Raw genomic sequence first — 23,700 nt, 5'->3', positions numbered from 1 at the left:
CGGGTCCTGAGGGGAGGCGGGTCCTGGGTCGGGCCCCACCGTGTCGCGTAGCAGCGGGGACGCGGGGGCGGTGTCATGGCGGCTGCCCAGCAGGCCCAGGATGAGGCCGCGGCCGGCGCTGAGGAGACCGTGAAGATCATCTGCCTGGGCGACAGCGCCGTGGGCAAGTCCAAGTGCGTGGCCGCCCGGCCGGTTCCCCGCGGGGAGGGGAGGGCGTGGGGGGCGGGTCGGTGCCGCGGCCTAACGCGTGTGCGGTGTCTGTCCGCAGGCTGCTGGAGAGGTTCCTGCTCGACGGCTTGTATCCTTGTGCTGCGCCCTCCGCAGGTGGCGGCCCGGCCCGGCGGGAGGCGCGTCCCGGCCCGGGGAACCGCCTCGGCCCCGCCTGTGCGGCGGGTGTCGGCTCGGCGGCGGCGGTCGCTGCGGAGTGGGGGGGTCATGCTCCTTCGACGGCTCCTTAACACGGTCGCAGCCGCCCCCAGCAGCTCTCCACCTTCGCTCTGACGCTCTACAAGCACCGTGCCCAGGTGGACGGGCAGACGGTCCTCGTGGGTAAGTGGGGAGCGCCCTGCCGGGCATTCCATGGGACCCGGGGGTGGGGTGATGCCGTCCGCGTGCACAGAGGGAAACCGCGATGGTGCTGGCGGCATAAGCAGCAGTGTACGGACGCAAAAACACGAGAGGGGAGCTCCTTGTGGTGGTCAGGAGGATGCCAAACAGTGGTTTGTAGGCAGGGAAACAGGGGAATGAAGGGATCACAGAATCAAAGAATGGTTGAGATTGGAAGGGACCTCTGGAGGTCATCCTGTCCAACCCCGTGTTCAAGCAGGGCCACCTAGAGCCAGTTGCCCAGGACAATGTCTAGATAGCTTTTCAATATCTCTGAGGAGGGAGACTCCACAGCCACTCTGGGCAGCCTGTGCCAGTGCTCAGTCACCATCCAGATCCCCATCCCTGGAGACATTCAACCCACCCCTGGAAACATTCCAGGCCAGGTTGGATGGGGCTCTGAGCAGCCTGTTCTAGTGGAAGGTGTTCCTGCTCATGGCAGGGGGTTGGACTGCATGGCCTATAAAAATCCCTCCCAACCCAAACTATTCTATGATTCTGTGATCATTAATGAAGATATTGCACAGGCTCAGACCCAGTGTTGACCCCTGGGGTACACTGCTAAGTTTCTGGCCTCCAACTAGACTTCATGCCCCTGATCACCACCTCTGGGCTGGCCATTCAGCCACTTTTCAGTCCACCTCACTGTCTGCTCATCCAGCCCATATAGCAACAGCTTCTCTATGAGGCTTTTATGGGAGACAGTTCTAAAAGCCTTACTGAAGTCTAGGTAGATGATAGCCACGGCTCTCATCTACCAGGCCAGATCACTGTTCAGTTATCAGGTTCTTCAGCTATGCCAGTAATCTTTTACATTTGACTTCCAGACAAGGGCATATCTAAGTCAAAGATTATCTTTTTTTTTTTTTCCAAGGGATTGAATACTTGTCAAAGTAATTGCTGCAAGAATCCTGATTTAGCTGTGTTAGTCACTGTTAGTCAAAGTGCTTGTTGCTCAGGATGGAGTGGCATGATAGAACTAAGCTAACAAGGATTTAAATTTTATCATGAAGCTAAGATAGCTGCCCATGAAAGTTGCAGTCCTTTTCCCCTGTGTACCACCAGCATTCGCTTACAGTCCATTGTCAATCCTGTCCATTGTCAAGTCAGTTCAGGAAGATAACCATGCATATTAACCACTCACAAAGTAAGCAAATGGGTTTCTACTCTTTTGGCTTCCTAAAACATTTCACTGTGGAGGCTTATCCATACCAGTGCTGGTGAAAGGGGCAGGTGGGAACATACTGGCAAAGGAAGGATGGGTTGAGCATGGGCTTGCTCTTTGTTGTGAGGTAGGTATTATGTCAGTTTAGCTGCAGTATCAAACTGCCTTCAGACACCTTTACTATGTCAATATAGTAAATGAGTGAGAAGAAATATGCCATATGCTAATTACAAAATAGTCTACAGTGGGATATAGCTGCCTATCAACACCAATTCTAAAAATCCATGCCATAGCTTACTTTATTAGATCTACTGTTTTAGTTGCTGGGGTTTTAAATACATTTTAACACGTTCTGTTATTGGTCATTTTTTTATTGGGTATTTTTGGTTGGTTAATTACTTTGAGTGTATTTACCGACGGCTATGTTTCAAGTTTATTGAATATTTAAATTCTTTCTCTGGATATGTCTAGCCTGCATGATCTTATCATAAAATTCCACCTGTTTTATCTCAATCTTTATTAGTTTTTTTGATAGACTGCAAACATTCTAGTTCTATCAGTCATCTGTTTATCAGTCATACTCTCAACTATCCCATAACTTCCATTTTACTACAAGTGCTAACTTTCTGATGTTGTCAATGGAGCATTGGTTTAATTTAGGTGAATTAGCCTCTGACAGCACAGTATTGTTCACTGTGTGATACAGGTGGAAGTTCAAGAAAAACGTTGTTTTATTCTGTGGTTTGAGTTGATACTCTGTACTGCTGCCTGTATCACTGCAATTTCTGTGTTGTCAGAGTCTTGCAGCTCTGGAAGAGGCTGTGAGAGGTCATCTTGCACATCTCTGCACAGGAGAAACTCTTTACTTAATGATACTCTTCACTGAGATATATATCTATATATATTTATATTTATATACAATGTATTTAAAGACTTCCAATGGCAAACACTGCTTAGGCCATCTGTTGCAACATATCAGGGTTCTTACTGCTAGAAAGTGTTTCTTTCTTGATACTTCTTTATTCAAGGTAAACCAGTTATTTCCTGTGTTTTCCTGAGCACTGAACAAGTTTTCCCCCTTCCTGTTTGCACGAGCTTTCTACATGTTTGAACACTGTACGTTTCCCCTTTATTAGTGAATGAAAAACTGGACATGAGCCGTCAATATGCGCATGCAGCCCAAAAAGCCAATGGATCCTGAGCTGCATAAAAAGAAGTGTGGCCAGCAGGTTGAGGGAGGGTATTGTCCCCCTCTGTTCTGCTTGAGAACTCACCGGGAGCACTGCAGCCAGCTCTGGGGTCCCAGGTACAAGACAGACACGGACCTGTTAGAGCAGGTTCATGAAAATTATCAGGGCCCTGGAACACCTCTGCTATGGAGAGAGCCTGAGAGAGTTGGGGCTGTTCAGCCTGGAGAAGAGAAGGCTCTGGGGAGGCCTTAGTGCAGCCTTGCAATATATGAAGGGGGCTTATAAGAAAGATGGCGAAAGGCTTTTTATTAGGACCTGTATTGACAAGACAAGGGGCAACAGTTTTAAACTGAAAGAGGGCAGGTTTAGATTGGACATAAGGAAGAAATATTTTATGCGGACGGTGGTGACACTCAGGAACCACTGGCCCAGGTTGCCCAGAGAAGCTGTGGCTGCCCCATCCCTGGTGGGGTTCAAGGCCAGGTTGGACGGGGCTTGGAGCAACCTGGGCTGGTGGGAGGTGTCCCTGCCCAGGGCAGGGAGTGGCACTCGGTGGCCTTTAAGGTCCCTTCAACCCAAACCATTCTGTGATTCTGTGATTCTATGTCTTCTGTCTTTTAGGGTAAACAACCCCACTTTATTCTGTCTTTTCTCATCTTTTCTAGGTTTCCTAGATCCCTTGTCATTCTTTATGGTTCTTCTGAATTCTGTTCAGTTGGTTCATGTTTGAAATATGTTTTACAAATACAGAGATGGTTCTTCGTCAGAGTTTTATCAGTGTACATCATCAGTTTCAGTGAGGAAATGCTGCAATTCTTAAACAACTATTGTCTGTAATATAGCAAAACATCACCCACCTATTTTGCTGGTTGCATTGCTCCTAACCTAATTAGTAGCAATAGTTTCAATAATAAACTAGTGCAGATAAACTGGGATGGTTTTTAATATGGTTCCATATAAGTTCATAGGGAGAATTAGAAAACATCCTGGGAGGCAAGAAAGATGATGAACATCTGATTATGAGCTTCAAAAGAGGGCTGTATTCCAAACAGCTAAGGTAATCTGTGGATATAAAATCAGAATATTAATTCCAGAGGTTTTATAGCTATCCCAAATTTGAAACATTACACTAAGACTCCTTTTTGAACCTACTACAGCAAGACTGTGTCTAATTCTTATTTCTGCCATTCAATAAAAGCATTGAAAAATGGTGGAGGTTTGTGGTGGGTTGACCTTGGCTGACCACCAGGTGCCCACCAAGCCACTCTATCACTCCACCTTCTCAACAGGACAGTGGGAGAAAATATGATGAAAAAGCTCGTGGGTAGAGGTAAGGACAGGGATGTTACTTACCAGTTACCATCATGGGCAAAACAGGCTTGACTTGGGAAAATTAATTTAATTTATTGACAATTAATTGTAATGGAGTAGAATAGTAAGAAGTAAAACAAAACTAAAACCACCTGCACTCCATCATCCCTCCTTTTTTCCCAGGCTCAACTTCACTCCTAGATCTTCTACCTCTTCCTCCTCCCCCTGAGCAGTGCAGGGGAATAAGGAATGGGGATTGTGCTGAGTTCATAGCACTTTGCCTCTGCTGCTCTTTCCTCCTCACAGTCTTTCTCTGCTCCAGCGTGGGGTCTCTCCCATGGGATACAGTCCTTCACAAACTGCTCCAGCATGGGTCCTTTCCATGGGGTACAGCCCTTCAGGAACGCACTGCTACAATGTGGGTCTCCCATGGCCACGGGTCCTGCCAGCGAACCTGCTCCTGCAGGGGCTGCTCTCCACAGGCCCACAGCTCTTGCCAGGAGCCTGCTCCAGTGTGGGGTCTCCATGGGGTGCAGCTTCCCTCAGGGCACATCCACCTGATGTGGCGTGTGGTCCTCCCCAGGCTGCAGTGTGGACATCTGCTCCACCACAGTCCTCCAGGTGGAGGACACCTGGACACAGGGGCACCACTTGCCTCACCATGATGTTCCCCATTGGCTGCAGGGGACTCTCTGCTCCGGCACCTGGAGCACCTCCTCCCACTCCTTCTTCACTGATCTTGGTGTCTGGAGGGTTGTTGCACTCACATTTTCTCACTCCCCTCCCTACAGCTGCTGTGCAGTGGCTTTTTATCCCTTCTTAAAGATGTTCTCACCAACATTGCAGATTGGGTGTGATTTGGCCAGAGGTGGGTCTGTCTTGGAGCTGACTGAAACTGGTTCTGCGTGACGTGGGGTCAGCTTCTGGTACCTTCTCACAGCAGCCACCCCTGCAGCCTCCCCCCTTACAAAAACCTTGCCACTTAAACCCAAGACAAGGTTTCAGGGAAGAGCCACAAGAACACTTGAAAGGTGGTAAAAAGGGGCCTATTGATGAGAGATTTGGTCTGGTTAGCTTCTCAAGGAGAAGGTAAAACATCAGAGAACAGGACCTTTGTACAAAAGGAGGCTTCAGCATAGCAAGAAATATTTAACAGACTCTAGCTGATGTTAGGTAAACTCAAATAAAAGATGAGGTGGTTTGTTTTTTTTAACCAGGAAGTGAAATTACTATTAAGGCAACTTGCAAAAGTATGGATTCATATGTTGGGGACTTATTTTTAACACGGATTGTTAAGTAGCTTGCTCTAGTTTAAGTAATTCATCTGGCCTGTTATACAGAATTCGCAGGGTCTTCTGTCCTCACCTTTTATGAATGTAATGCTGATCATCCAAGCTCCCCTGCAGAGAAGACCTGATATGAGGGGCGATTTATAAAGGCGGGTAGTTTGATCTGAAGGCTTTAAATTATGCTGAATTACCACTTCCCTTGCTAGTTTAATTTCACTCTGCTGAGTTGTTCGTAGTGGCCATCACCAAATTCTGTGTGGTAGAGTTAGGATTGCATTAAAGTGTAGTGTATTGCTTTATGAATCTTATTTTTCCCAAGGATTTTAAGGTTAATAAATTCCTATGTTGTGGAGTGACATGGGGTATGACAAGCAAGATCTGGAGGATTTCATCACTCCAGTGACTAAAAAATGAAAAATCATGATTTTCCCTAAGCCATGGCAAGTACTCTCATGAGAGCTGCCTCATTGTTTGAGAAGTTAATTGAGGGACGCTCAGTAGATGGTGGTAACGGCACCTCTTTTTTCCTTGTAAGTGAGGATTCTGAAATGGCACATTAAAAAGATCAGGCAGTTTTAGAAGCTAAGCAAAATTACACAAAATGAATGCAAATGTGTTCTGACAAGTACTTGTCTATATTTTGGGCAGTTTAAGAAGTCATGAACTTTTTTATTATGAAGAAGTAATGAACTGGAACCTGTCTGTCTCAGGCTAACTTACTTACCCTTCATAACTTTAGAAGGAGTCGTGCCCCTGGAAAGTGCAGCGAGAGGCGGTGGAGCATGTCCTGTGTCAGGCACCTAGCTATTTATCGCTGTGTCAGAAGTAAAGTTGTTTCAAGACATATAGATTTTGTTTCCTGTTGACAATTCTAGTAACAAAGTACCATACATTGTTATCACTCTTTGCACTGTTGACTTTTAGCTTTGTCTTACTGTCCTTTATAAGTCACGTCACTGCTGACTTCTCTTTTGCTAAGATGTTGATAGCGATGTTTAGTGTCAGCACACCTCATAACTCGGCCTAGCTAAGAAAAGGTCCTGGTTTTGCATGACCTCTTAGCCTTGGAATGTTTCTGATTAGTGAGGTGAAAGCTAATTTGTGACCCTGAGTAGAAGGACTGGGCTTTGCATCCTGGGTTTAAGTTGTGAGGAAAATAGAACTCGGAAAGTTGTGTCATTCTAAGGTTGTTTTTTTGTGTCTTACAGACTTCTGGGACACAGCTGGACAGGAGAGGTTCCAGAGCATGCATGCGTCCTATTACCATAAGGCTCATGCTTGTATCATGGTAAGGGTAGTGCCTCAGCTGTGATCTGATAGAATTTTGACTAGTAACAGTCCTGGCTGACGCTTGGAGCGTATGTTACTTTTTATGATTACTCTGGCTTCTATTTCTTGTCTCTTCCACCGGTTTAAAAAACTTTCCTATATAGTTCTTTCTTCTTTCAGATAAAACCAGTGTAGCTGCGTATGTTTAGCTTTCTTCTGTCTTTCCTGATAGCACTCTTACTATATTCCGTGGCTTTGCTGTCTTCTAAATTTCCTTACTTTTGTCACCATGTTTCCGGTAAGGTGGTACATACAACTGAATGTACTCATTTAGAAGCAGTTCTGTCAGAGGTGGCGCAAGTGAGAAGGCATTCCTTGTTCTGTGATGAGACTACTGGAGGATTACATAGTACAAAACTGTTCTGACATGTTCTGCAGGGGACTACATAAGACATTCTTCTTTGGTTTTCTGCCCTTTCTATTTTCCTATACTTTGCGCTTCCCATTTAGTAGCTCAAATCAGTCTTGTTTCCTACTCCTGACCCACTTAAGTCTCTTGATTTGTACTGTTGCTCTAACTTTCAGCTACTTCTCATCACTTGTGAGCATCAGTCAACTTCATTGGTATTATAATTGTTAATTGTTAAAATAGAGAAGCCTCACATCTGACCCTGCTTAGCAGAACAGATCTTTCCTAGTGCTTGTTCACCGTCATGGGTGATAGACTGCTTGTTGTAATACAAAATAAGAATGTAAAGGAAAACAAGGGACTGTTTCCTGCATCATGCAAAGGAAGAGACTGTCTACATGTTTCAAGGCTTGCTCGATATTCTCCCTTTTCTCCTTCCTCCTTTCTAACAAAGGCTGGTTTCCTTTGTTGATGTCCTCCTGGGAAAATTCTTGATTCTGTACTTGTGTTTGGTGCAGTGGTTTGATTGGGAGCCGTCCTGCTGTTGGCCCCATGATAACTGGTTCTTTTTTGGAAGGTGTTTGATGTGCAGCGGAAAGTCACCTACAAGAACTTAAACAGCTGGTACAAGGAGCTGAGAGAATTCCGCCCAGAGATTCCTTGCATTGTGGTGGCCAACAAAATTGATGGTGAGTATATCTTCTTCTTTCAACCTCTCTGGATTGTGATGTGATTCTTTGCTGACCTGGCTGAGAAAGAATGTCATTCATGGGTTAGGTCCAGATGAGTTCTTGAGTATTAGTCCCTCAGAGCTGTATTTTATCAAAGGAATAGCTGGGTCCTCTACTGACCTTGCATGCTGTCTTATAGGCTCTTGTCCTTGTTTGACTAGCAATTAAAAATACAAATTTGATCCATTTAAGGTTTATTCAAGTGATGTCCTTCCGATTCTGTCCTTACCGCGCTGCCCATTTCATCCAGTAAGAACCCAAAAGCTGATTGGACCAGTACCTAGTCAAAAATTGTTGGATGTCTTGCTGGAAAAAGAGGATAACTTATTATGTGGCTTCCCCTGATACAGTCAGTAACTGTCTGTCTTGCTAATTCAGCCTGCAGGATTCCGTGGGACTCCTCTGTGCTAAAGTGCCTAAATGTACCTGCTGACAAAATTGTTCACCTTCCCCTGCAGGCAACTGGATGATTCCCTCCTCTTAGGAAAGCCAGCTTGGCATTCATTATTGCTATCATTGGGGTTGTGATCTGTCTCTGGCACCCTGTGAGAGCGTGTAACACAGCAGCTCTCTGCTCAGCATCAGTGAGAGAACACATACCCTTAGGACCACATTCTCCTGCGATTCTCTATCAAGTGCAGTGTCAGACATGGGCTTCCTTGCTGACATTCGTGGTAGAAATCATCACAGCTATGAATAGGTGTCTGCACCTGAATAAGGTGTCTGGGGTCCCCCTGTAGTCTAAGGAAGTTCATTTGGTTCAGAGGTGTGGTTTAGGGCATGATTGATCTCACCTAGTAAAAGCGTTTCCTATAGGATGTGTCAAGCCAGCCTTGAGTCCGCTGGTTGCACGGACTGTACAGGAGGTCCGAGGCAAATGGACTTGGTGTTGACAGCCATATTGTAGACAGAACCTCTGTGTAGATGAATCCTGCTCTTAGTGCTCTACATGCACTAAGAGCACATAGAGCACTAAGTCCTCTGCCTTTCCTTCTTTGCTGTATTCCACCTGGACTAGGAAATGATCAGTCCACAGCTCTTCACACAGGCCCAGTCTGCAGAACGGTTGATCAAGCTTCCTGCAAAGCAGGCTGCCTGGGCAGCTGCCTGGGCAGTGCTCACTGAGAAGCGTCTGGAGACTGAACTGCTTCAGCTGTTGCTTCTATGAGAAAATCACCTGGAGTCACCCTCCTGTGCTGGCGTACAGGCTGTCTGTCTATCACAACTTTGAGCTGCTGGTGCTGTGTCAGTACCTCCTGTAAATATGCAGTAGATTTGTTCTAAAAATGAAGTAAAGCCTCTGGCCTACTGAGGTTGGGGTAGCTGGACCTAACTGCCTGTTAAGTAAACATATATAACAGTTGAGTCATTTGTACACTGTGAGCGTGCCCCTGACTCACAGAATTATAGGTAACGTGGCATAAGGGCAGTGGAGAGTTCGGGCTAGAAAGGCCAAACTGGAGGGAGAGGCACGACTAGTACTGGCGATGGTGTCTGAGTCATGTGGACACAGAAAAATCGTAGGGATGTGCCTGGAAAGCCTTCACAGTTGTCGCACAGCAAGTGATATGTTCTAAGCTGCAAAGCACTATTCATTTATAGCACATCAGCATCCATCTGTAATTTAGTCAAGTACCATGGATAAACCAACAAGAACTCTCTTCTTTTTGTTTCTTTTTGTTAATGGTTTGCTGCTGCTTTTAAAACACTATAGCTTTTGGGGAGAACACTCCTAGCCTTGTAGTACAGTGAAAAGGTCTTGACAGCTAAAGCAGGCTCTGGTCTCCATCTGTTCCACCACTTCTGCATATGTTGGCATTCTGCCTACAGTGATGTCTTACTGACCACTTCTCCTTTTTTTTCCCCCAGTGGACATGAAGGTGACCCAGAAAAGCTTCAACTTTGCCCGGAAGTTCAGTTTGCCCTTTTACTTTGTGTCTGCTGCAGATGGCACCAATGTAGTGAAGGTAAAAACATAGCCAAGGTCCAGCGTGGGGGGGCACCAGTGGTTTTTGGAGAGGGTGATTAGCAAAGGAGAAAAACTGTGCTGCCAGAAGCAGTTTCTTCCCCTGTAACACCTTTCCCTTAACATGTTGTCCTTCAGCCTGCTCTCTCCAAGGCGTTCTTGGTCTGCCACATTTCCCGAGCCCACTCCTCTCCCCTCCGTCTGTTGTGTCCCCTCCTCACTGCTTGGATCACCCACTGTGCATAACCTCAGCCCCCAGGAAGGCCCCAATTGCCTCCTGCAGCAAAAAGCTGCATTTGGCTCCCATTTGGGAAAAATACCAATTTCCCACGTTAGTTAGTTTGGCACTGAGAATATCCTGCTCTGTTCCCGATGGGCCATGGCAAAGCCAGCGTCGTCCTGCAGTCTGCTTCCTCCCTCTGCTCCTACTCACTCAGCTGCACTCCCAATCTGCTTTGCAGGAAAAGCATCTTCTTGCATGACATGCAACCTGCTTTATTTGAAGACAAGTCACAAATTATTTCTGCCAGAGCCCTAGTCCCAGCCCGTGCCTGTGCTTTGTGTTCGAAAGGCCTGCTGTCAGCACATCATCCCCATCGTCTGGCAATCAGAGTGCTCATTCCAGGGAGGCATGGATCTGCATGGGTGCAGGCAGGGCGGCAGGACAGGGTGAGGAGGGATGGTGGGACATCATCTGAGCTTGGTTTGCACAGACACAAGAATGCAAATTATGGAGGTAGGAACAAGGTGTGTGGGGGGTTGAGGGACCTCTTGAGATTGCAAAAGGGTAGCGTCCCTTCAGTGCCATGAGCTCACAGGGGAACGGGGGGCAGCTCTTGGGCAATGGGACTGCTTTTCCCAGGAAGCTGACCAGCTAATCCTGCCCTATCCCGTGGTCCAGGGAAGCACAGCTGGGTCTTCTCCCCTGTGGCACAGCCCTCTAGGAGCGTAGCCCTCTAGGAGCTTCTGCCACTCACTTCCCATCTTCCCAGCAAGGACCATGTGGGGACAAGTGTCTGTCACGCTCCTAAGGCAGCCCAGAGGGTGGTGGGGCAGGGCTGATGCTGCAGCACCCGCGGCGGAGGAAACGTCACCTCAAGGCCAGCTGCAGCCCCGCTCAGTGCCAAGCCACGGTCCAGGCACAGGACAGACAAACAGATGATCCAAGCGGCTCTTGGGGACCCTGGTCCCTTGGGATGTGGCAGTGCCCACCTGGGCAGCCGCGGTGGGAGGAGGCAGGTCCCCACACACTGGGTTGGACGCTGCTGCCCCATGTTGGAAAGAGAGAGGCCAGGAACATGGCCAGAGCCTCCCGCTGCTCCTCAGCTCCTGGCCGGCATGTCTGTGCTGGTGCAGGGCAGCAGCCTCTGAGGACAGGGGCAGGCGCGGGCCAGGGAGCACGGCCTGGCCTATGGCAAGCCCCATGGCGGCTGGCCTCAGCCTCCCCCTCACCAGCACCAGCCCGACCCAGCCGCAGGGCCACAGGACCAGCAACCAAAACACCAGCAGAGTCGCGGGAGGTCATCCTCCCCCTCTGCTCTGCCCTGGGGAGGCCACATCTGGAGCACTGTGTCCAGTTCTGGGCCCCCCAGTTCAAGAAGGACAGCAAACTGCTGGAGAGAGTCCAGTGGAGGCTACGAAGATGATCAAGGGACTGGACCATCTCTCTTATGAGGAAAGGCTGAGAGACGTGGTGCTGTTCGGCCTGGAGAAGAGAAGACTGAGAGAGGATCTCATCAGTGCTCATCAATAGCTAAAGGGCGGGTGTCAAGAGGATGGGGTCAGACTCTTCTCAGTGGTGCCTGGTGACGGGACAAGGGGCAACGGGCACAAGCTGGAACACCGGAAATTCCGTCTCAACATGAGGAAAAACTTCTTTACTGGGAGGGCACCAGAGCCCTGGCACAGGCTGCCCAGAGAGGCAGTGGAGTCTCCTTCTCTGGAGATATTCCAAACCCACCTGGACGTGTTCCTGTCCAGCCTGCTCTGGGTGACGGGAGTTGGACCAGATGATCTCTGAAGGTCCCTTCCAACCCCCACCATTCTGTGGTTCTGTGATTCTGAAGCCATTCTGAGCAGGGCTGCAAGAGCCGTGACAGCCTGGGTGGCCTGCAGTGAGCCAGTCCCTGCCATGCTGTTTGAGATTTTCCAGGAGCTCCTTGTTCATCCATGCAGGCTTCCTGACGTTTTTGCCTGACTTCCTCTTAGTTGGAATGCATCGCTCCTGAGCTTGGAGGAGGTCCTCCTTCGCTCCAGGGCTTTATTCTACGGGACTCTCCCAAGCAGATCCTTGAAGAGGCCAAAGTCTGCTCTCCTGAACTCCAGGGTAGCGATCTTATTGTGCGCCCACCTTGTTGCCCTAATGATCTTGAACTCCAGCATCTTATGGTCACTGCAGCCAAGGCTGCCTTTGAGCTTAACGTTCCCCACCAGCCCCTCCTTGTTGGTGAGAACAATGTCCAGCATGGCACCTCTCCTCGTTGGATACTCTGTCCCTTGGAGAAGGAAGTTATCATCAGGGCGTTCCAGGAATTGCTTATGCCTGGTCCTGGATTGCTTATGCCCTGCTGTGTTGTCCCTCCAACAGATATCGGGGTGGTTGATGTCCCCCATTAGGACAAGGGCTTGTGAACGTGAGGCTGCTCCTGTCTGTCTATACAGGGTTTCGTCCACTTGGTCTTCCTGGTCGGGTGGTCTGTAGCAGACCCCCACTGTAACATCACCTGTCCCTGCCCTCCCTTTAATCGTGACCCATAAGCTCTTGGTTGGCCCCTCATCCATCCCCAGGTGGAGCTCCATGCACGCCAGCTTGTCATTGACACAGAGAGCAACACCCCCTCCTCATCTCCCCTGCCTGTCCTTCCTGAAGAGCCTGTATCCTTCCATTCCAACACTCCAGTCATAGGAGCCATCCCACCACAACTCCCTGATGCCAACAGATCGTAGACCTGCAGGTGTGCGCGTGTCCCTAACAGCTATTTGCCTCAGCATCCAGGAGACCCCTGTACAGTCCAAGGACACGGGGACTGCTGTAGGCACAGAGAGCAGAAAACGGGCTAGTACACCTGTTGGGCTACTTGTGAGGTCCTGGTAGCTATAGGTAGTTGCCAAGTTTGGTTGTGTTTTTTTTTCTTGGGGTGTGGGAACAGTTTCCATATGTTACAGAAGCCCAGTGCCCCTTACTTTGAGTGACAAGCATTCTCCTTCCCATCAGCTCTTCAACGATGCTATCAAACTGGCAGTTGCTTACAAGCAGAATTCGGGAGATTTCATGGACGAGGTCATGCGAGAACTGGAGGTAAGAAAGGCTCTGCTTCCTGCGCTCCTCCTAAGTGATGAGCAGCTCTGCTTTTTTGCCTCAGGGAAAGCAGAGCCTGTGGCAAAGGGTGAAGCTTTGCAGGCATGGAAAGATTTGCCTTCTGCTGGTGACACCGTGGGCTTTGTGTGCTGCTGGCATCTAGGTTGGAAGGGGTGAGGTGATGACCCTCTGAAGAGCCCACGCTGCCCTAGGCCGAATTTGAAAGAACCGCAGCAGAGCGTAGCTGTTGCTCTCAGGCTTCTCAGCAGTTCCTTCTCCTGCTCCTTTCCAGAACTTCAACCTGCAGAAGAGGAGTGAGAATTTGTCGGATCAAGAGGAGAGCTGCCCTGAAGAGACGCCGCCATCTGCCTAAGCCCCGGACCCTGACTTGTTTTCTCCCTTTGCTCTAGATTTCTGGGGTTAGTTAGAGCTGGCCTTCACAGAGAAAGGTGTTTTTTCTCGTGCCCTGAGAGCTCTGGTGATGGGCAGCTGGGCCTCTGCCCTTCTTGTGGGGGACGGTCTGGGCCTCTGTCCTTGGCTTGGCCTGAGCCACTGCACGTCACGGTCAAGGGCAGGGCGAGAGTAGCCACGCGGTTGCTCGTTACTGCATGCTTCTTCAAGGCAAAGCTCGCCAGGAGAGCTAAGCCACTCTTGCACCTGCAGGGCAGGGTCCTGCCCAGAGGCTTTAACGGTACCCACTGGAGCGGACAAACACTAAAGAAATTTTTTTTCTAAAGCTTTGAGCTTGCATCCTTCCTGCACTTTTGTTGCAAGGCAGCCCAGTTACTCCACAGCGCAAGTCCAGCTGCCAGCCCTCCCCACTGCTTTCGCAGCCCGGCCAGCGCTGCCTCTCTGTCCACCCTGTGATCTCTGCCGCAGAGTTTCTTTGGGTTTTCTTCCCCATTCTGCTACGGAGCAGCCAGCTCCAGTAGACTTCTGAACACGGGGGATTTCTCCCGCCGGGTCTGGTAGAGCCGAATCAGGTGGACTCTCACACCCAGGAGGCTTGTCCTATCCCAGCCCGATGGATGTGGCGGCTGCTGCTCCCGTGGGTCTGCTCAAGAGACTTGTGCTGCATTCCAAAGAGACAGACAGACAGACAGACAGACAGACACACACACACACAGACTTACACAATTAATGTGACCAGCAAAACAGATTGACATAGCCAGAGCAATGCCTTTACCCGCACCCACGTATATGTAACCACCATGTGCATAAACACGAACTCAGTCCAGTCCTTTTCTGCCTTCCCACACGCTCAGTTTACTAGTGAAACATAAACACACCTTCACCCCTAGATTCATAAGCACAGCGTGTTCTCAGATTCCTCAACTAACAATATGGAAGTTAAGTCCATGTAATAGCTGTGGCTGGATGTCAAACTCCTTACGCAGTCATCGGTGCAAACCTCGGGTCTTCCTAGTTCCGTGTCTCCTGGGTCACGAGAGAGTCCAGTTTCAATTTCACTGGTGCATTGCACACACACACACACACACACGCGGGGATCCCACCAGAAGCCGGCCTAAGCCACTTTGCGTTCCCAACTGCTGTCCCCAAGACCTCTAGCCCCCCACGACCTGTGTTCCCTTCTTCCGCTGCCCCCTCACCCTCCTCTGTGACCAGGCACATCGCCAGCCCTCGGGAGCGACTCTTGCCCTTTGTGCCCCACGGTGTGCCTGCAGCCCCACTCCGCAGGTGCTGGGCAGGGAAGTCCTTCCCTTGCACAGGAGACTGAATTGGAGCGAGGCACGGTTAGCTGAGAAAATCGGCAACTTTATTTCAACAACCGTCATCGTCAGCACCCGCATACACTCGGAGGAGCGTGGGCAGGACAGAGCAGGCCTTTGGCACTGAGGCTGCCTTTGGATCGGCAGGTGTTGCCCCAGAAGGAGACGCGGTGGAACGCTGCAGCCTGCGCTGGGTCCTGTGCGTCCTGCTGCTCAAGCCTTTTCCCCTCTTAGGAGCCGCAGGAGCTCCTGCACCCGAGTAAAGAATTCCACCAGCTTCTGTCGTGGAAATGGGCAGGATCCAAACCTGCCCGATTGTGTTGGTGTTGTCTTTGGCCTCTGATAGGGGGTGGAGGTGGTGAGAAAATGACTCCAGTCCCGTGATGCTGGAGTCGCCCTTACTGCGGGGCGCAGTCCCATCTGGACCAGGATCCAGTTGTAGAAGTGCTGCGTGGAGGTGTAGATGCCGGGCTGCCTGGCTCTTGCGCAGCCTCTCCCCCAGCTGGTCAGGCCGACAAGCCAGAAGTATTCCGCACTCTTGTCTTTGCACACCAGAGGACCACCGCTGTCACCCTGCAGCGGAGGAGAGAGGCCTGAGGTGTGTTGGGTGGCCACTGTCAGCACTAGGGCTGGCTGCTGGACGTGTGAAAGAGCGACGTTGTGGGATTGGGATCGGGCAGAGTCCCCGGCCTCTGGGACAAGGCGTGCGCGGGGCAAGGACCCGCAGATGGGGAAGGGGAGGTGAGCCCCAGCAGGGGTGGGGAGCCAGCGGCGGGAGGGCGACTTGGCGGGCAGAGCCCGCCCCGGGGTGTGTTTGGGCGGCTGTGCCAGGGCTGCCTGTGCTGCTGGGGCTGGGCTTGTGGCACGCTCCTACCTGGCAGGTGTCGATGCCACCCTGTGGGTAGCCAGCACACAGGTTGTGGCTGTGGATGGCCCCTCTGTACCACCGGCTGCTGTTGCAGAGGTTGACGTCGATGAGGTGGACCTGGGCCTCCTGCAGGACATCAGCTGATTTTGCAGCTGTGAGCACAGAAAGGAATTAGCACCCAGCAGCTCTTTGCCCGTTCTCCCCTCCCCCCCACCCCGTCTGGTGAACCCCTTGCCCGGGTTCTTGGCTTTGCGTCCTGAAGGCCTTGTACCGCTGTTGCCCTTTGGTCTTGCGTTGGGTAATGGGTTGGGCCCCTCTCTCCGTAGGCGAATGTCCCCACGGCCCGACTCTGGCTTTCCCCTCTGCTCTCAGGAAGCCCAGCCCGTCTCCCCAGTGAGCCAAGCTTGCCCTCGGGACACGAGCGCTTTTGGGGAACTCACATCTTGCAGCCGTGGCACCCCAACCACTGACGTAGCAGGTCGTCAGCTCCGACACTCTCAGCGAGGCGTCGGGCACACAGGCGAGCTGTGTGTAGTAGCTGCACTGGACGGGGTGGTTCAGTTCCAGCAACGCAATGTCGTTGCTCTGTGAGATGTTATTATAGTGCTGGTGAACCAGGAGCCGCCGAATATTGCGCACTTGGACCTCCGGGCCCAGCCGAGACAAGCGGGTGGCCCCGACCACCACGCGCCACATGCTGATGTGCCTGGAAGGAGATGGAGAGGGGGCTCAGAGGGAGCGGAGCCACGTGCTGCAGCAGCCCAGCAGTTCCCTGCCTTCTGCTGCTGCCCCGGGGAGAGGGGAAAGCCGCGCTGCAGAGGGTGCGACAGCCCTGGCGTGCCTCGGGCGCAGGCGATGTCGAGCCGGGGGCTGCTGGGAAGATGCGGCACGAGCGCAGCCTTCTCCCGAGCAGTCTCTGCGCCGGCCCAGGAGAGCCCAGGCACCGGGCGAGGAACCGGGGCGGGAGCAGCACGTGGTGCTGGCACAGGGCACCTGCCAGCGTGGTGGGGACGGCCCCGCTCCCGATCCTCCTTACCTGGCGTTGATGAAGCAGTGGGCTGCCGTGAGGACCCACTGCGAGCTGATGAGGGACCCTCCGCAGATGTGCCCCGTGCCTGCTTCCCAGGGGTCCTGGATGCTGACGATCCAGGGCCAGGCCCCTGGCTGGGCGTCCGTGCCACCCACGACACGCGACGTGCCGTAGTGATAAGCCATGGGCCGCAGCCCGCAGGTCGCTCTGTAACCAGAAACTCAAGAGTGTGCTGCTCCATGGCTTGCTGCTGCTCTGGCTGAGGGTCAGCCGTCCTCCCTCCCCAGCAGGCGCTGCGTGGGCAGCAGGGCCAGGGAACCCCCGGGGCGCGCGTGCGCCCGCCCCTGTTCCTGCTTTGGCCCCACAGACGGGTTGTGCCAGCGGCCTGGGGGCTGGCGAGGCTCTGAGGCTCCCACGTGGGGTTGGGGAAGCTGCGCGGTGGTGGCCACAGGGGACAAGTGAACCCCATAAGGGCTGCCTGAGCTCCCTCCCCGAGCCTCGGCCACTTACCCACAGCTGTCCCACGTGGCGTGCACGGGCCAGCACAGGGCCAGCAGGACGAGGACGAGGAGCAAAGTCATGGCTGGCAGCGGCACGTGGCAGCTGCAAGAACCGCGGGCTCGTCGCCACCAGAGCAGCAGCCGGCACGGTGCCCGCAGCGCTGGCGTTGCCCACGGTGCCCTGGTTGCCAGGGCTGATGTCACACAGTCCCTGGTTCTGCTGGGCACGGTGGTCTCTCGGGGGAAGGGGGAGCAACATGGGGGGTTCCGAGCAGGAGGGGAGGCAGAAGCTGGGCTCGGGCACCCCCGACAGAGCCCCGCTGAACGCTCTGCCTGCGTGTGTGCCCCGTGGCAGGCGGCAGCGCCCGGCTCGGAGCACTGCCTGCTGACAGCCTGCAGGGACAAAGCAACGTGGCATCACAGCCCCTTTGGGGCGTTCACGGCCACCCTGCGCTCTGCAGCCCTTTGCCGCCAGGTCCTTCCCAAAGCACATACACCAGAGAACAGAACTACTACAGGCAGGACGCACGTGGCTGGGTGCTGCAGAGCCCACCTGGTGACAGCCGCGGCAGGCGAGCAGCGACGTGCGAGTGGGGCGAGCCCAGCACCACCCCCCCGGTGCTCGCTGTGTGTGTGCGCACACACACCGGCATGTCGGTTTGTGTCGTGCACTCCGTGTGTGCATGCACTGTGTGTGCGCGCCATGTGTGGGCACACTCGGTGTCTGCGTGCACTTTACATCTCCATATGCACACGGGGGTGCACACAGTAGAGGTGCAGCGTGGTGTAGCTGAGCCTGTGCATACACTACGCGTGTGCACACACCACACGTGTGCGTCCACAGGGCAGGGCGTGTGCTGTGTGCGCGGGCGTTTGTGTGCACACAGGCAGGCTGTCTGTGCGTGCACTTGGTGCGAGTGTGTGTCACGCTGAGTGCGCATGCCTGCTGCTCGCCGCGCACGACCTGCACGTGCCCTGTGTGTGTGGCACTCGGAGTGTTCGTGTGTGTGAGTGTGTGCTGGTGTGCAGTCAGTGTGAGTGTGTGTTGGTGTGCAGTGTGGGGGTGTTCAGAGTTGGTGTGCAGTCAGTGTGTGTGTCAGTGTTCGTTGAATCGCAGAATCATAGAACTGTCTGCGTTGGAAGGGACCTTTCAGATCATCGAGTCCAACCATTGCCCTAACCCTGACAAAAACCATCACTAAACCACGTCCCTCAGCACCACGTCTACCCCTCCCTCAAATCCCTCCAAGGATGGCGTTTCCACCACTTCCCTGGGCAGCCTGTTCCAATGCTTGATAACCCTTTTGGTTAGGGATTTTTTTAGGAATTTTTTTCCTAATATCCAATCTAAACCTCCCCTGGCACAACCTGAGGCCGTTTCCTCTTGTCCCATCGCCTGTTCCCTAGAAGAAAGTCAGTGTGCATTGCTGTGCACTGGCTGTGTGTTGCTGTGCAGTTTGGCTGTTTGTGTCACCCTGTGCACCTCTGTCCGCCCCCCACTCTGCCGTGCCGTCCCTCGCCAGGGCCCGGCCGGGCTCTGTCCCCCCCATCTGCTGCGGGAGCTGCCCACCTACCCCTGCCCCTGCAGTCAGCGGGACCCCAAAGGGGCTCTGGGTGCCCGGGTTCAATATCTGCTTACCAGGATTCGGGGACGCCGAGGGGAGGCAGAGGAGGGTGGGAGGGAAGGAGGGAGCTCACAGCGGGAGGAGGTGGCGGGCACAGAAGATGGTGGCAGGCCATGGGGTCGGCGTAGGGAGGGCGGACGTGGGGTCGGCGTGGGGTGAGGGCAGCGTGCCTGTTACACACGCGCAGGGGAACAGCTCCCAGCTCGGTTTGTCCCCCGGGAGCCGCATCCCTGCGTCCCCCTCATCCTCCGTCCGCCGAGGCTGGGAGCTGGGCCCTGCTGGGAGCGGGGCCGTGCTGAGGATGCCGCTGCTCCCCTCAGAGCTGTGTCACCCCCTGTGCCCTCCTCCGTACAAAGCTGTCGCTGAGCCGGCTCTGCGCTGCTCCCTGCGTAGCGGGGTCTCCCACGCCGCGCTGATGGCACAGGTGGCGTTCCCAGGAGCCACTTGGCACGGAGGGGAAGCGAGCGTGCCCCCGAGGCGGGCTGATGCCGAGGGCTGAGAAGAGCTGAGACGCGGGGAAAAGCTCACCCTGGAGTCGGAGGGCTGCAGACCACAGACCACAAGGACGAGGGTCCGCAGGGCACAGTGGGAGCGTGGCATCCGGGGGGCGGCTGCAGGGCAGCTGCTCCGCCGAGGGCAACTCTGGACCCTTCTCCAGCCCCCGCAGTGGCATCTGTGTGGCGCTGTTGTGAAGCCGAGTGCAGCTCCACGGAGGGACACCTTTCTCAAGCGAGCACTACCAAATTTCGTGCGCAGCAGCCTGTGACTGTGGGTCTGGGGGGGCAGAACAGCAAGGAGAGGGCGCTGCGGGGCGCTGGCTGGCGTGCAGGGGTGTTTGTAGGCTGGGGTGCTGCAACTAGCAGAGGGGTTGGTGCTGTGAAATAGGGTCGCAGGGCCGTTGGCGAGCGTGTGCAGAGCTCCTCTGTGTTGTCTTGACGTGCCGCTTATACAGAGCACTGCAGCAGCCCAGTGACAACAGGCAGAGCTGGAGCAGGGAAAGTGTCTGTCCACGGGGCCAGGCCCTGGAGATAAGTGTGAAGCGCAGGGTGTCCACAGCAGAGGGACCAACGTGCCAGCAGCACACGCAGCCATAGCGTGGCACGCAGGACCAACATATGGACGATGGCTGCCCGAGCAGCAGGGATGCAGGATGGCACCAAGGAGGTGCAGGCATGGAGGGGCTATCAGCAGGGGGCACAGAAAGGGGGCTGAACTGCAGGAGAGAGTCCGTCTCCCTTCCAGGAGAAGGGTCAGAGTCACCGCTGCCTCCTGACGTGGGGAGACCTGGTCCTGCCACCCCAGAGTGAGGAGATACAGCAGGGGATTGCCCCCAGCAGAAGGCCTTGCTCTTCCTGGGCTGAGGGCGGTTCTGGGCAGACATCCTGCAGCTTCCAGGTGGCGGATGGATCTGGGATGTCCCTCCACAGCCCAGTACCACCCCTCACATGCCAGCTGGAGTCTCCTGACGGGCTCTCTCCGCTCCCATTCCTGACATTATTTTCCACAGGCCATGTCTGCTTCTTCCCATCTGCACGCTTAGGCTGTAGGCTGGGTGCCAGGGGGTGCCAGAGATGGTCTGTGTGATGGATGATGCTGCATGGGCATGTAAGACTCTCAAAAAGAAGGTGGTATGGACTGTGGTGATTAGGTGCAGGGCTCGGTCAAACAAGCAAACCGACCAGCGGCTTGCTTCTGAGTGACGGGCTCCTTCACCCTGCCTTGTCTCCCTTTTCCACGCTTGTACCTCCCCCTCACCTTCCCTGTCTCCTCCCTTTCTCTGCCCTTCTCTCTCCTCCCAGACAAGGGACCCAGCCCCGGATATTTCCCCCCTGCTCCCACGTTTGCTCCATCTGTGAAGAGCATTGGTGTTTCAGGCCCTGTGAGCTGGGTCGCCGTGGACTTCCATGGCATTACTGGTGGGGTTTGCTGGGTACTGCTGTCCCTGCCAGAGTCCTCTCCCCAAAATGACCCCAACTCTTCCTTCAGTTATCTGTGAAGTGTGCCCCCCTCTCTCATCAGTTCCCCTTAAACACCTGCAAAATGTGGTGCTGGAGTGGCAGAGTATGCGCAGAAGACAAGCTGTGCTCTCTGAGGCTGCCTCCTGTCTACTCTACGCAGATACGGGGCACCACCTTCAGGTCAATTGTCAAAAAACAAAGCACCCCGAGTGAGCCCGGTTTGTCTGGGGCCCAGTTCTGGTGCCTGGGAAGCCATGCTACGCCTCAAGGGCCTTGAGAGCAGCTCTTGCACTTTCAGAGGGAGCCTGCCCTGCCACCCTGGGCACCGGGCTGCCCCCTCAGCCGTGTGCCTGCCTTCCACCCACACAAGCCAGGATGGCAGCAGGAGGCCGCGGCACCTCTCACCAGCTCTGAGGCTGCTGCGCTTGAGGCCGCTGCCCTCCGCCCTCCGGGGACCCGGCCCGGCTCAGTGAATGCGACGCGCGTGGCTGCTCCTGCTGTTCCCCTGTGGCTGCCCTGTGCTCCCGCGTGTGAGCACGGCTCCACCGCGCAGCTGTAGGAGGCTGGCTGAGGAGACGGGGCCGGTGGAGGGTTGGCCTGGTTTCAGCTGGCACGGAGTTAGTCTCTCTTTCTAGGCATGCTTGTGACAGGAACGTCAAGCATACCTGTTGTTGTAATTGTTGCTGAGTGATGTTTACATTTTGGGAGGACTTTTTTTCAGCTTCCCATAGAACTGACAGAAGGATGGCATGGGCAATGACATACTCCATACCATAGACATCCTGCTCAGTACATAAATGGGGGTTAGCCGGGGGTGGGAATCCGTGATCACTGCTCCAGATGATGACAATTCACCTGGCAGTGAGAGTGCCTGGTGTTACTATTGGTATGAGTAGTGTCATTTGTCTTTTTCTATATCTGGTTCTATTAAACTGTCTTTATCTCAACCCAAGAGGTTTTTTCCTTTTCCCTCCTTTTCTCCCTCTTCTCCCTTGCGGGGGGAAAAGGGTGTGAGTGGCCGCGCGGTGGGGGTTAAACCACGACAAGGATTTACCAAAGCCACTGAGAATGCCAGGTGGGGCTGAGAGCAGGAGCACCCCTCCCTGTCTAAAGCTTGAAACTGCCTGTCTTTGGCCATGCACACCAGGCGCCACAACTGCCCTGGTTGGCGTTGGCCCAGAACAGCACCATAATTCAGAGACAGGGAGGACATGAATCCTGCCGGCGGGCGTTGCTGTGGCTGACACAGCCAGTGTGGGCTGCGCTGTGCCTGCCCGCTGCCGTCCTTTGTGCAGGAGGGTTGACACTCCTTGGCCGTGCTTGACTTATTTGGTTTGCCCATCACTGCTCGCCTGCCGCGGCTGTCACCAGGTGGGCTCTGCAGCACCCAGCCACGTGCGTCCTGCCTGTAGTAGTTCTGTTCTCTGGTGTATGTGCTTTGGGAAGGACCTGGCGGCAAAGGGCTGCAGAGCGCAGGGTGGCCGTGAACGCCCCAAAGGGGCTGTGATGCCACGTTGCTTTGTCCCTGCAGGCTGTCAGCAGGCAGTGCTCCGAGCCGGGCGCTGCCGCCTGCCACGGGGCACACACGCAGGCAGAGCATTCAGCGGGGCTCTGTCGGGGGTGCCCGAGCCCAGCTTCTGCCTCCCCTCCTGCTCGGAACCCCCCATGTTGCTCCCCCTTCCCCCGAGAGACCACCGTGCCCAGCAGAACCAGGGACTGTGTGACATCAGCCCTGGCAACCAGGGCACCGTGGGCAACGCCAGCGCTGCGGGCACCGTGCCGGCTGCTGCTCTGGTGGCGACGAGCCCGCGGTTCTTGCAGCTGCCACGTGCCGCTGCCAGCCATGACTTTGCTCCTCGTCCTCGTCCTGCTGGCCCTGTGCTGGCCCGTGCACGCCACGTGGGACAGCTGTGGGTAAGTGGCCGAGGCTCGGGGAGGGAGCTCAGGCAGCCCTTATGGGGTTCACTTGTCCCCTGTGGCCACCACCGCGCAGCTTCCCCAACCCCACGTGGGAGCCTCAGAGCCTCGCCAGCCCCCAGGCCGCTGGCACAACCCGTCTGTGGGGCCAAAGCAGGAACAGGGGCGGGCGCACGCGCGCCCCGGGGGTTCCCTGGCCCTGCTGCCCACGCAGCGCCTGCTGGGGAGGGAGGACGGCTGACCCTCAGCCAGAGCAGCAGCAAGCCATGGAGCAGCACACTCTTGAGTTTCTGGTTACAGAGCGACCTGCGGGCTGCGGCCCATGGCTTATCACTACGGCACGTCGCGTGTCGTGGGTGGCACGGACGCCCAGCCAGGGGCCTGGCCCTGGATCGTCAGCATCCAGGACCCCTGGGAAGCAGGCACAGGGCACATCTGCGGAGGGTCCCTCATCAGCTCGCAGTGGGTCCTCACGGCAGCCCACTGCTTCATCAACGCCAGGTAAGGAGGATCGGGAGCGGGGCCGTCCCCACCACGCTGGCAGGTGCCCTGTGCCAGCACCACGTGCTGCTCCCGCCCCGGTTCCTCGCCCGGTGCCTGGGCTCTCCTGGGCCGGCGCAGAGACTGCTCGGGAGAAGGCTGCGCTCGTGCCGCATCTTCCCAGCAGCCCCCGGCTCGACATCGCCTGCGCCCGAGGCACGCCAGGGCCGTCGCACCCTCTGCAGCGCGGCTTTCCCCTCTCCCCGGGGCAGCAGCAGAAGGCAGGGAACTGCTGGGCTGCTGCAGCACGTGGCTCCGCTCCCTCTGAGCCCCCTCTCCATCTCCTTCCAGGCACATC

At 54.5% G+C, this 23,700-nt stretch overlaps 2 protein-coding genes across 2 annotated transcripts; one reads left to right on the top strand and one right to left on the bottom strand.

Annotated features, from left to right (window-relative positions):
• Positions 1–9: 9 nt before the first annotated feature.
• LOC128900478 (rab-like protein 2A) lies at positions 10–13,970 on the top strand. The gene is made up of 8 exons (XM_054181645.1): positions 10–173; positions 269–298; positions 470–549; positions 6,770–6,849; positions 7,817–7,928; positions 9,840–9,937; positions 13,151–13,234; positions 13,527–13,970. Exons 1-8 carry the CDS (start codon positions 76–78, stop codon positions 13,605–13,607), a joined length of 663 nt encoding a protein of 220 aa, XP_054037620.1. The 5' UTR covers positions 10–75; the 3' UTR covers positions 13,608–13,970.
• Positions 13,971–15,177: 1,207 nt separating this feature from the next.
• Positions 15,178–17,443, bottom strand: LOC128900496 (acrosin-like). The gene is made up of 5 exons (XM_054181695.1): positions 17,373–17,443; positions 16,869–17,069; positions 16,273–16,538; positions 15,839–15,984; positions 15,178–15,537 (listed from the first exon to the last, which is right to left on the bottom strand). The coding sequence occupies exons 1-5, from the start codon at positions 17,441–17,443 to the stop codon at positions 15,178–15,180; spliced, it is 1,044 nt and encodes a 347-aa protein (XP_054037670.1).
• Positions 17,444–23,700: the final 6,257 nt, after the last annotated feature.

The sequence above is a fragment of the Rissa tridactyla genome, chromosome 1 (assembly GCF_028500815.1).
Source record: "Rissa tridactyla isolate bRisTri1 chromosome 1, bRisTri1.patW.cur.20221130, whole genome shotgun sequence".
Lineage (NCBI taxonomy): Eukaryota > Metazoa > Chordata > Aves > Charadriiformes > Laridae > Rissa > Rissa tridactyla.
This window is presented reverse-complemented; position numbering and strand designations above follow the sequence as displayed.